The 12,816-nt window shown below is 37.0% G+C and overlaps 1 protein-coding gene across 3 annotated transcripts in view; it reads right to left on the reverse strand.

The window, feature by feature from the left end:
- Positions 1–12,477, reverse strand: part of LOC120473806 (phospholipid phosphatase-related protein type 5) — a 156,891-nt gene extending 144,414 nt beyond the window's left edge. The window contains exon 1 of one of the 3 annotated variants that reach the window (XM_089133800.1): positions 12,321–12,461. In XM_089133800.1, the coding sequence (XP_088989926.1) occupies positions 12,321–12,382 (62 nt within the window). In that variant the 5' untranslated portion in view covers positions 12,383–12,461. Of the gene's footprint in view, positions 1–12,320 lie in introns of all 3 variants that reach the window. The other 2 variants (XM_039663839.2, XM_089133799.1) reach the window with 2 other exon arrangements.
- Between the last annotated feature and the right edge of the window lie 339 nt (positions 12,478–12,816).

The following is a 12,816-nucleotide window of genomic DNA, read 5'->3' on the forward strand; positions in this document are numbered from 1 at the left end:
GCACTACCGGTTGCTACGGTAGCGAGAGCCAAAGCAAGAACAAAAGCAAGGTGACTTTTAGCAAGAGCTGCAGTGCTTTGTTCTCCTCGCTGGTCTTTTTTCACTCTTTTTCCCTGTTTTTTTTTTTTTTTTTACTTGTACGGAGTATGCGCAACCTTATGAAAGCAGGTCAGTGGAAAAGTAGGTCAGTGTGAAGGGGAGGAGAGGGATGAGAGAAGGGGAATTCAGAGAGTGAGGGTTGGGGAGGAGAGAGAGAGAGAGAGAGAGAGGGTGGAGGTGCAGACACGTCATTCATCCTGCAGAGAGCTTAAAGGGGAGTAAGCAGAACGCTGCATTGTGATCTCATTAATAACCGAACCCCATACAAATTCAATAGTAAACAACAAACACACACACATTATACTGCTGTGTTGTTGAGAAACATCAGAATTATGTAATGCTTTATTGCGGTCCATTCTTTTTAAAGAGAACGCAAGCTATTTGCATAATAACAGATCATATTTCAACTAAATAATACAAACATTTTAGAAGAATTTATCATTTTTGTTCGATTGCTCAAAATTCACTAGAGGCATTAAAGGAGCAGTTCACTTTAAAAAAAAAATGCTGATAATTTACTCACCCCCATGTCATCCAAGATGTCCATGTCTTTCTTTCTTCAGTCGAAAAGAAATTAAGGTTTTTGATGAAAACATTCCACGATTTTCTCTATATAATGGACTTCAATGGGCACCAAACAGTTCAAATGAGAGTTTCAGTGCAGCTTCAAAGGGCTTTAAACGACACCAGGCGATGAATAAGGGTCTTATCTAGCGAAATGATCGATCATTTAAAAAATGAATAAAAAAAAGGTTAAGTTTTATTAGCACAGAGCAAGACGAGCATTTGTTCTGTGATACGCGTTCGTGACTCTCCTGTTCGAACTCGTTCATCAAAATGAACAAATCTTTTTTCGAGTCATGACTCGAAGGGTCCTAGATAAGACCCTTATTCATTGTCTGGTGTCGTTTAAAGCCCTTTGAAGCTGCACTGAAACTCTCATTTGGACCTTGAACCATTTGGTTCCCATTGAAGTCCATTAGATTGAGAAAATCCAGGAGTGTTTTCATCAAAAACCTTCATTTCTTTTCGACTGAAGAAAGAAAGACATGGATATCTTGGATGATATGGGGGTGAGTAAATTATCAGCAAAAGTTTTTTTAAAAGTGAACTACTCCTTTAAGAAATCAAGGAAAAGCACGGCAAATACAATTGTACAATTATAATTGCTCATAGCAGATCTTTGCAGGTGGAGCTGGGGAAGGTGAAGGGATTCTGGAAGCGTGTTTCAACTGCTACAGCTTTGAGGTTGAGCAGCGAGCTCATTGGCTACTGATACAGGAGGAGCCAATCAGCTGTGCCCTATAGAGAATGATGTTAAGAACCAGCATGTGCCATCTAGAGTTTCATGACAGAACTTTATGTATTTGACAATAATTGTGATTTACCGATAGCCTGACTACGTCAGACTTCCTATTGTGATAATTTTTTGGGCTATATCGCCCAACTATAAATTTAGTATTTGGTTTAGCCGCATGAACTCCAGAGGTTTATGCAAGACCTGATGATCCTTATTTTCTGAGAACAGCAAAGGAAGTCTGAATAAAGAAAATCTGACCTTTTGTACAATGATTCACACACTCACACATTTGATTAGTGACCTAAAAATCCATAATAAAACATTTCTCATTCATTTTAGGGGTTCAATTTGGATTATTTGTTTGAAAAAAAAATTCCTAAAATGTTCTGTCTACTTAATAAAGTAGTTCACTTTAAAAAGAACTTTTGCTGATAATTTACTCACCCCCATGTCATCCAAGATATCCATGTCTTTCTTTCTTCAGTCGAAAAGAAATTAAGGTTTTTGATGAAAACATTCCAGCATTTTTCTCCATATAATGGACTTAAATGGGAACCAAACGGTTCAAGGTCCAAAAGACAGTTTCAGTGCAAACTGCAAACTGTTCAAACGACTTTAAATGATTCCAGACAATGAATAAGGGTCTTATCAAGTGAAACGATCGCCCATTTAAAAAGATAAATAACAAATTTTAAGTTTTAAAAGCACAAATGCTTGCCTTGCTCTGTTCTGTGATGTGCGTTCGTGACTCTCCTGCTCAAACTCGTTCATCAAAATGAGTGAATCTTTTCCAGAGTCAACTCGTTTATTTCCTTTGTTGAATGAACCAAACGACATGAAAAAAGATTCATTCATTTTGATTATTAAACGAGTTTGAGCAGGAGAGTCATGAACGCTCATCACAGTACAGAGTAGGGTTGGGTATCGAGAATCGAGTATCGATTGGAACCGGGACTAACTTTTCGTTTTTCCCGGAATCGTTCAAAAGTAAAAATTTCAATTCCTACTTTCGATATTCACAGTCCGCCGAGCGGAAGAAGAAACCGCTGAACAACACCAACGAAGAAGCGTCTACCGGAAGTGTTGGCATAACCGCGCGAGTCGAACGTGAGTAGCTTACGTCGGTGGTCCAAAGTGTGGCTTCACTTTTCTAAAAATTAACGAAATCTCTGCAAAATGCTAAATTTGTGACAAGTATTTGTGACAGAAGGAGTATTTCCTTCAGAAAGACCGTTGGTTAGCAAGGTTAGCTAAACGTTTTTGACCCTGCCTCTTAAAAGAATCGGAATCGAGAATCGTTAGGAACCAGAATCGAAACAAGGAATCGGAATCAGAATCGTTCAAATTCAAACGATACCCAACCCTAGTACAGAGCAAGGCGAGCAATTTGTGCTTATAAAACTTAAACTTAGTTTTTTATCTTTTAAAATGGGCGATCGTTTCGCTTGATAAGACTCTTATTCATCGTCTGGAATCGCTTAAAGCCCTTTGAACAGTTTGCAGTTTGCACTGAAAGTGTCTTTTAGACCTTGAACCATTTGGTTCCCAGTAAAGTGCATTATATGGATAAAAATCCTCAAATGTTTTCATCAAAAACGTAAAAAAATTTTGACTGAAGAAAGAATGACATGGATATCTTGGATGACATGGGGGCGAGTAAATTATCAGCAAAAGTTTTTTTAAAAGTGAACTACTCCTTTAAAGGCTCAAATTCTTTTTGTAATCCCATATTTTCTGAGTGCTCTCAGACTTTCGGGGCCCACTGTATGTATAAAGGAAAGAAGGCGCAGACCAGAAAACAGAAAAGGAAAGCAGAGAAAGGGAAAAGGAAGAGTAAAATGAGGAGGAAAAAGAGACAGAGAGAGGAATGGAGTGGGAAGAGAAGCTGTTTTGTCTCTGAACATCTGCAGGAGCGCTGGGATTCCAGAGCACAACATAACTCTGGTTACGTAACTGAGCTCCCTAAGATGTAGGTCAAAAAAATAGAGAGCGCAAACAAGGGAAGAAGTGTCTGAGCGTGTATGTGTGTCATGTGGACCAGTATTATAACATACGATGATACGCATGCTTATAATCGGGTGTGCGTCATTAATACCAGTATCACAGGATGTGTATTAATGAGGGTATAATAAGAGCTGGTGAGAGTTTAAAAGAGGCAGTGTGATTCACACAGGCTGATCACTGAAAGGCCAGCAGAATGTAGGTCAGCCAGCCCTGCCCAAACCCCATTCCCTCAGTCCTAAACCGCATGACCCTCTCAATTTTGTTCTCTTATTCGCCCTCAGGTCATTCAACATTCATTTTTTCCTGACAGTTCACTAAATAGTAGCTTACCTCAAGGGCATGCAAGATGTAGGCGTCTTTGTTTCCGCAGTATTTTCAATTTTGATATTTTTAGGTCAAACCGTTCTTGTCTGTCAGTCATATAATGCAGGTATATGGTCACCACGTCAAAGAGCATGCATAGAGAGGTCCAAATTAAACATGATTTAATGACTCGTAAATGTAATTGATGGCCTGAGACACAAAACGAGCGGTTTGTGTGAGAAAACGAACAGTATATTTATATAGTTTTTACCTCGTGTAACCACACGTCCAAGTGATCTGAGGGCGTGGGCACTTTGTGGCTGTGGTTAAAAGAGGTAAAAACGATATAAATAATGTTCATTTTCTCAAACTGCTCGTTTCGTGCCTTAGGTCATCAGTGTGTACTTACATTTCCGAGTCATTAAATCATGTTTCATTTCTCTGTGCATGCTCTTTGACGTGGTGACCATAGACCTCCATTATATGACTGACAGACATACTACATTGAAACTATGCGGTAACAAAGACACCTACATCTTGGATGCCCTTGAGGTAAGCTAAAACATACCAAAAATGTATTTAAAAGTGAACTATCCCTTTAAACTTCTTTAAAAAAATAAAAAATAAAATCCAAATTAAATGTGTGTATATATATATATTTAAATTAATTTTGCTTAATCATTTAAATAATTTTTGGAAAGAAATTAAAACTTTTATTCAAGCAAGACAAGTTAAGACATTTATAAAATACAATATTTTTATGTTAAATTAATGCTTTTATTCTGTACTTTCTATTCAATCAAAGATTCCTGGAAAAAAATTATTAAGCAGCACGATTACAATGTTTTTAACTTTAATATTAATAAATGTTTCTTGAGCAGCAAATCAGCATATCAGAATGATTTCTGAAGGTTGACACTGAAGACTGAAGTAATGATTCTGCAAATTCAGCTTTGCATTCACAGGAATAAATTATATTTTTAAAAAATATTAAAGTTGCAGTTATTTTAAATTGTAACAATATTTTACAATATAACTGTACCTACTGTATTTTTGATCAAATACTGTAAATCTTGAGCATACGAGACTACGTTCAAAAACATTTGAAAATCGTACCAATCACAAACTTTTGAAGTGCATATTGAATAGTGTTGTGAAATTAACTTTAAATTATGTAAAAGTAAGAACTGTGGAAATGAACACGAACAATTTAATATTCAATATACCAACAATGAATGTTGGAAATGTCAGTTAATATGGGTCTACCAAAATATTGTGCATTCCAAGATACCTCATATTACTCTTATTAAATTCTTAACGAATTACCTATAAACAACCCAGAACCGAATAGCAACGTGCCAAAAAAAAATCACTCTGAACACCTTAGCAATGGCGTAGCATGACAGCTTGGCAGCGTCTTGTGAGCATTACTCACATTTTTTCCCAGAAATTGTAACAATTTAGCTCATCTTCCACTTTTTGTCTCTTTATCACTTTGGTTGATTGTTCTCACTCTCTCGGCTCTTTATCAGCCTCCCTCCTCCTCTGCACCTGAGGCACAATCACCACTTTACACGCCAAACTCCTGTCATTATCCTCTCCTTTGAAATCAGTTACTTTAATCAAACCCAAATCTTCCCAAACAAAGAGTAAAGTGATATTGACAGATACATCACCCACTGTGTTCAGCTCCAGATTGCATGAAAGCTGAAAGGTGTACTGTTAACAGCAGAACTCTGTTCTAATGGAGGGATTTTGCTCACATGACCAGCAGAGACAAAGGTACGCAGAAAAACTCTGAATATCCATGACATAAATTACTCCGATGGTGCTCTTTCATAATTTCATAGAGGTTGGTCTAAAAAAATATTTGGTTGCTCAAGCCAATTTAAAATGATTAAAGGGATAGTTCACTTTGAAATTCATTTTTGGGATGTTTTTAGCTTACCTCAAGGGCATCCAAGATGCATGCGTCTTTTTTTCCGCAGTATTTCCAATTTTGAAATTTTTAGGTCAAACCGATCGTGTCTGTCAGTCATATAATGCAGGTCTATGGTCACCACCTCAAAGAGCATGCACAGAGAAGTCCAAATTAAACATGATTTAATGACTCGTAAATATAAGTACACATTGATGACCTAAGACACGAAACGAGCGGTTTGTGTGATAAAAACGAACAGTATTTATATCGTTTTTAGCTCTTAACCACAGCCACAAAGCACCCGCACCCTCAGATCACTTGGACGTGGCTGTGGTTACAAGTGGATAAAAACGCTAAAATCGTTTTCTTACACAAACCACTCATTTCGTGTCTTAGGCCATCAATGTGTACTTACATTTACGAGTCATTAAATCATGTTTAATTTGGACTTCTCTGTGCATGCTCTTTGAGGTGGTGACCATAGACCTCCATTATATGACTGACAGACATGAACAGTTTGACCTACAAATATCAAAATTGAAACTACTGCGGAAACAAAGACACCTACATTGAGGTAAGCTAAATAACAAATTTCTTATTCTTAATATAGGTCCTATTAATTAAAAAGAAGGATTCTTTTTTGGAAAGTGTTGTTTTAAGCATTCTATACAAAAACGTATTGGTATATTTAAACATGCTTTATTGAAATGAAGCGTAAAAGGTTGCAAATGCACACACACCGAGCCTAGACAACCTGCAAATGCATAAGTGCCCTCTTATGCCATTTGAGCGAATACATAATCAGCACCAATAAAAGCTCCAGCATCAATAACAGCTCTTTATGTCATGCACACCAACGTTACATCACTCCATTATATGAGCAAGGCCAAGATCACAGCCATAAAAGAAAGATTAAAGCCATAAAACAAAATAGAAACGACGCTGGAATTGTAAACAAAGAGTGAGATTGAGGCTATATACACTTTGAAAAAGTCAAAGAAAGTGGGGCAGAAGTGCATGAGGACTAGATTTCTCCTCATCCATTAGTCGTGAAGGAAGAATTAGGCCACTGGAGCAATGAGTCAGCCCAGAGTTATGCAATGCGAGCGCTCAGGGTATTGCCACACTCCATGCGAAGGAAATAGAGGTTGTTTTGCATGCACGCATCTGCATATGTGAGAACATGACTGACATATGTTCTGGGTAAGATGTGCCTGGATGGGACAGCTGCCTTCAGTGTGACGCCGACGACCAGAAGGTTTGTAGGCAGATTGTGTTACTTTGCATGTGATCGTTGAAATGTGAATGTGTTCCAACTGCTTCCAAAGAAAGCACTTCATTAAAAAGGCATTATTCTACAATCATAAATCAATACATATCCAAGATGTGTGAAGTACTGTGCGTTTACAGTTTCCGCATCAATATTCCACTTATGAGGACACTTTGTATTAATAGAGCACTTGAGCTTTATGAAGTCAGACCATTTCTTCATACATTTAGAGGGCCTGTTTACACCTGGCCACTTCATGCGTTGCGTTTCATCATATTTTCAAAAGACCAGGTGTAAATGCCCTCCAAAACACATTTGAGATGGATTTAAATCTGATCAGGAGGTTGCACATCCGACAAGTATCATACACGTAAATTGTACTCCTCTCAACACTTGACCGATTAATTGACCCACACGGTGACATGAAATCATTGACGCGATGTGCAGATGAGCCGTAATAAACCCAATCGTGCATTCCGCCCCCCCCTCTTTATTTGGACCGAAAAGGAATCCATTCCTTGAACTGAGCTGGTACTTAGAAAACTGGTGACCTATTTTAAAGGGATAGTTCACTTTGAAATTAATTTTTGATATGTTTTACCTCAAGGGCATCCAAGATGTAGGTGTCTTTGTTTTCGCGGTATTTTCAATTTTGACATTTTTCAGTCAAACCGTTGTTGTCTGTCAGTCATATAATGGAGGTCTATGGTCACCACCTCCAAATTAAACATGATTTTATGACTCATAAATGCAAGTACACATTGATGGCCTAAGACACAAAACGAGCGGTTTGTGTGAGAAAACGAACAGTATTTATGTCGTTTTTACCTCTTGCAACCACATCTGAGGGCGTCGGCGCTTTGGTCTGCGCGAGCGCCGGAACGATCTTGAGCGTTGTCAGTTGATATATCGAAATCGTCTTCCATTGCGATTTCCTGTAGATCTAAATATGTTTAGATCTTCACAGTGAAAGGTAACACTTCCGAAATCTCTGTGTAAACAATGAGTGACGTACACGCACGAGAGATCACTTTCCAGCAACTGCGCAGACCGAAGCGCCCACGCATTCAGGTCACATGGACGTGGCTGTGATATAAACAATATAAATACTGTTCGTTTTCTCACACAAACTGCTCGTTTCGTGTCTTAGGCCATCAATGTGTACTCACATTTAATAATAATAATAATAAATTGAATTTATATAGCGCTTTTCTCAAACTCAAAGTCGCTTTACAGGGCAGGTGAACAAAAAAAAAAAAAAAAAAAACAGGGATGGGAGGGGCATTAGGCTATGGATAGGCAGAGGAGAAGAGATGGGTCTTGAGGCGGGACATTTACGAGTCATTAAATCATGTTTAATTTGGCCTTCTCTGTGCATGCTCTTAGAGGTGGTGACCATAGACCTCCATTATATGACTGACAGACAAGAATGGTTTGACCTAAAAATATCAAAATTAAAAATACTGTGGAAACAAAGACACCTACATCTTGGATGCCCTTGAGGTAAGCTAAAACATACCAAAAATAAATTTCAAAGTGAACTATCCCTTTAATTGTAGTTATGTAGTAAGCTATAAAGTATCTTTATTTTCTAACATCATGGCGGTGTCAACCTCCTGCTGTAGTAACAAATGAAATGACACACTGAGACCCAGCAGTATATCCTCCTTCGGCCTGCACTTTTATAGATTACTAGAAGAGCTATGACTAGAACTCGGGCCCCTCTACTTCCCTGTATTCAAACACCTAGCCTATTTTAATCTCTCAGAGATCACTTTTGCCTTTGGAACTAGACAGCATTAGCCAGATTTTAGCTGAAGTTCAGTAGTGCCACAAGCACATTAAAGCGATTATCCGTTAGATAAGCATCTGTCTCCTCCTTCTGTTCGGTTACCTGTAGCCGACAACCTGTCAGATCCCCTCACACGACCCGACACAACACAACACAGCTCCTGACCTACTTATACTGACATACACATGCTAACTCAAACACCATCTAATCTTCAAGACATGATGCTGATTTGTACAGCATAAGCTTCTCCTTTAGGGCAGAGGTTGTGACGTATATTACACTTTCAGCCATGACACAGAATAATCAGAAATGGAGCAAATTCTTAACAGATCAAATGATATAAACCACAATGTTGTACATGTGAAATGAGAACTATTGAAAAGTCCAATACCTCAGATTTCTATTATTCAAGCTAAATGTCTCCAAATGAGTTGTTCACAGGACCTAATAATAATTAAGACTTATAATTTGGCACACTGCCGAGCTATTTAAGTGAACTGGGTAAAAAAGCTTAAGGATGCTGTAAATACACCAATATACATTACCATTTACATACAGCATCAAAAGTATATTCTTTCCCTTATACAGGATAAATTGGTATCATATCATATTGTTGTGATGCTATTTAAAATTAATGATTTTATTTACACAAAACAGTATAGAATTTTAATATCGGCCCTTTTATCAGTTATTATCAGTTTTAAAATTTAATATTGGTCATTGCATCCCCAACATTTATTAAAATTTTAACTTAAAATCTTAATGTTGAAAAAATAATAAATAATAAGTAATAATATGTTGCCAGCATGAAATTTGTATTGAAGCCTATTTCCACCACGAAATAAGAAAAGGTAATTGCAACTTTAGGCTGTATCTCACAATTCTTAATTTCTTGCAATTTTTTCATAAGCAATACAACTTATTTCTTAGAATTGTGAGTTTGCATATTACAATTTTGACTTTTCTTTTCTTGAAATTCTGAGATCTAAACTCAAAAAATCATAGTAAAAAAAGTCAGAGTAAATTGATGTTAACTTAAAATTGTGAGAAAAAAAAAGGCCAGAATTGTAGAATATAAATTCACTATTCTAAGAAAAAATATATTATGAGTTGCTATATTCTAAAAAAAAAAGAAAAAAAAAAGTTTTGATTATTTTTTTTATTTAGGAAAGTGGAAAATGGGAAAGAGCTTCTATAAATGTGCCAACTACATATATATATATATATATATATATAAAATCTGTTAAACGATTAATCGCGATTAATCGCATCCAAAAGAAAAGTTTGTGTTTACATAATATATGTGTATATATGTGTGTAGTGTGTATAATTATTTCGTATATATAAATACACACATATGCATGTATATATTTTAAAAAAATGTGTTATTAATATATCAAACATTTATATGTATGTACATTAATTTAGTATAAATATATATATATATATATATATATATAAAGTATATACATGCATGTGTGTGTATTTATATATACAAAATAATTATCCACACTACACAAACATATAATATATATACACAAACTTTTATTTTGGATGTGATTAATCGCGATTAATCGTTTCACAGCCCTAATATATATATAAATTTGTTATTATTATTGTCTCTGAGAGATAATCTTCTTCTCTTTAACAAACCAAAACTATCAATTTCTCCTCTGCATGTTCCATTCACTCAAACCAGTCACATACACAGACCAGGCCAAAAAAGGCATTTCTTTAAGGGTGGCTGTACTGTCTCACAAGTGACTCAGAGAATCATGATAATGGTTAACAGAGCCTTAAATCTACAGCCAAACAAACCCACTAAACACAAGCCAGGACCTGGAGTGGCCAGCAGCTGTTGGGAGGAAGCTCTCTGAATCACAGGGACAACAAAACAATGGCACTCTTTCAGTCATGCCCACATCTTCTACTCATCCTCTCCAGTGCTGAACGCTCCTGCGCTTTTTGCTCTAATCCAAACACCCCAGGTTGATGGGAGGTGCGAACATGTGACCGAGGGCTCACATGAGGCCAGATGCCTTGTGTGAGTCAGGCGAGTGTAAAAGTAAAGGTAACATAAGTCAACACACAATTACACATTCGCTTAGATCAACAAGGCTCTTAACCAGACTGGAACTGTAAACCAACCGCACTTGACCATGTGGCAACTACTTTTCAACATCATGCTGTTTATTTTATTCTGCCGTCATTATCATGTATAAGTCATAATGCAACCTTTCTTAAATTGATCTCATTCATGCACCTTCCTTTGCACTTTGTTAGATATTTTATCTTCCATTTGCAATTTGTTTGAAACGCCTTCTGGCGTTGCATTAAAATAGAACAGTTCTAAGAACTATCTAAGCACCCTGTTTCCAATTAGTTGCTGTATCATGTCCAGGCAAGACACTGGAGAGATGGGATCATTTAAGTAGGTTAATCAAAAGCATCAGGGCATGGCCAGTGATAGGGCATGTTTCTTGTTTCTGTATAGGTTACTGGGTCAAGCAGGAGGAGTATAGTATGATTCAACTGTTCCAGCTCAAAAGATCCAATTCAAATACATTCATATTTATCTTTGAATTGCTCATGTATTAAAACAACAAAACGTCTTGGAATATAGTGCACGAGTCAAATGGACTGTTTTTCCATCATTTTCAGATTTTTACTCTCTTTTTGACTGGCTATTCACTTCATTGAATGAAAAAGAGCAATATTTACGTCTTGTTTAGCATCTCTTTATTGTGTATTTGAGCTGGTTGGCTGGTCTTCCAGCCTGATAATTAGGCTATGGTTTTAGAGGGGTTTTGGCCACTTCTTTAGATGGTCAGGCTGGTCTTAGCTGGTTTTAGTGGGGTTTTGGCCACTTCTTTAGATAGTCAGGCTGGTCTTAGCTGGTTTTAGTGGGGGTTTGGCCACTTTAAATAGTCAGGCTGGTCTAAGCTGGTTTTGGCCACTTCTTCAGATGGTCAGGCTGGTCAGGTAGGGCAGCTGACCAACCACCTAAAACCAGCTGAAAACCAGCCAAGCTGCTTTTTCCCCACCAGCTGTAGAAAAAGTAAGTCATAGGCTACAGGTTTGAAATAACATAACGGAGAAAATGATGACAACATTTTCATTTTCAAGACTGATCTCTGAATTTTCAAGAGCTGACATGAGGCAAGTGCAAACTCAAAGAGTAAAAACAAAATCGAATTTAAAGAGCTAAATCATTGTGTTACCTCATAACTTCTTCTTACTAATAAACGATTTACACATATATTGGAATTAGATCTATTATTATTATATTTTTGGACCCTAAAAAATGAATCACACAACGACTCCTGTATGTCAGACTGCTGCTTCCCTCTACTGGATTACCAAGTGAATTGTTTGCAATGAGACTGAATGTATACAAATGAAAATCATCACCCTAAATCGGTCATTTTAAAACTGAAATGAAAATTGTATGTGAAATTACTATAACAACTGTAATCAAAAACAGTAAGTGCATGGTCCATCCTAATTATCGAGGTATAGCACCTTAAAAACGCCGACTGTGCAACCAAATAATAACAACACCAAAAATAGTCACTAAAAAGGAATTTCGTTTAGTTAAACTTAATATTAGAAACAGGATAAGTGAACGTACCTGAGCACGCCGCGTTCACCGCTGAACTCCAAACAATCGCTGGTAATGGACGGGGGCGCCATCTTACGGCAGGAAGAGTTGGCAAGCTAGTGTCAAATCACCCACATCTTAGCTTACATCCAATTTAATTGAAACTGAGCATATAAACATAATACTTTTCATAAGTCATCTTTAAGAAAAGATAAGGCTGCTCTAAAGTGCGTATGCACTTAATATTAGAAACAGGAAGTCATTGAACGTACCTGAGAACGCTGCGCTCACCGCTGAACTGCAAACAATCACTGGTAATGGACGGGGGCGCCATCTTGCGGTAGGAAAAGTTAGCAAGCTAGTGTCAAATCACCCACATCTTATCTTACATCCAATTTAATTGAAACTGAACATGTAAACATAATACTTTTCATAAGTCATATTTAAGAAAAGATAAGGCTGATCTGAAGTGCTTATGCAATGGCTTCACCACTTGCTCCAAATTCACTGTACAGACAAAAGGCCA

This window comes from Pimephales promelas, chromosome 8, assembly GCF_988280905.1.
Source record: "Pimephales promelas chromosome 8, fPimPro1.hap1.1, whole genome shotgun sequence".
Classification (NCBI taxonomy): Eukaryota; Metazoa; Chordata; class Actinopteri; order Cypriniformes; family Leuciscidae; genus Pimephales; species Pimephales promelas.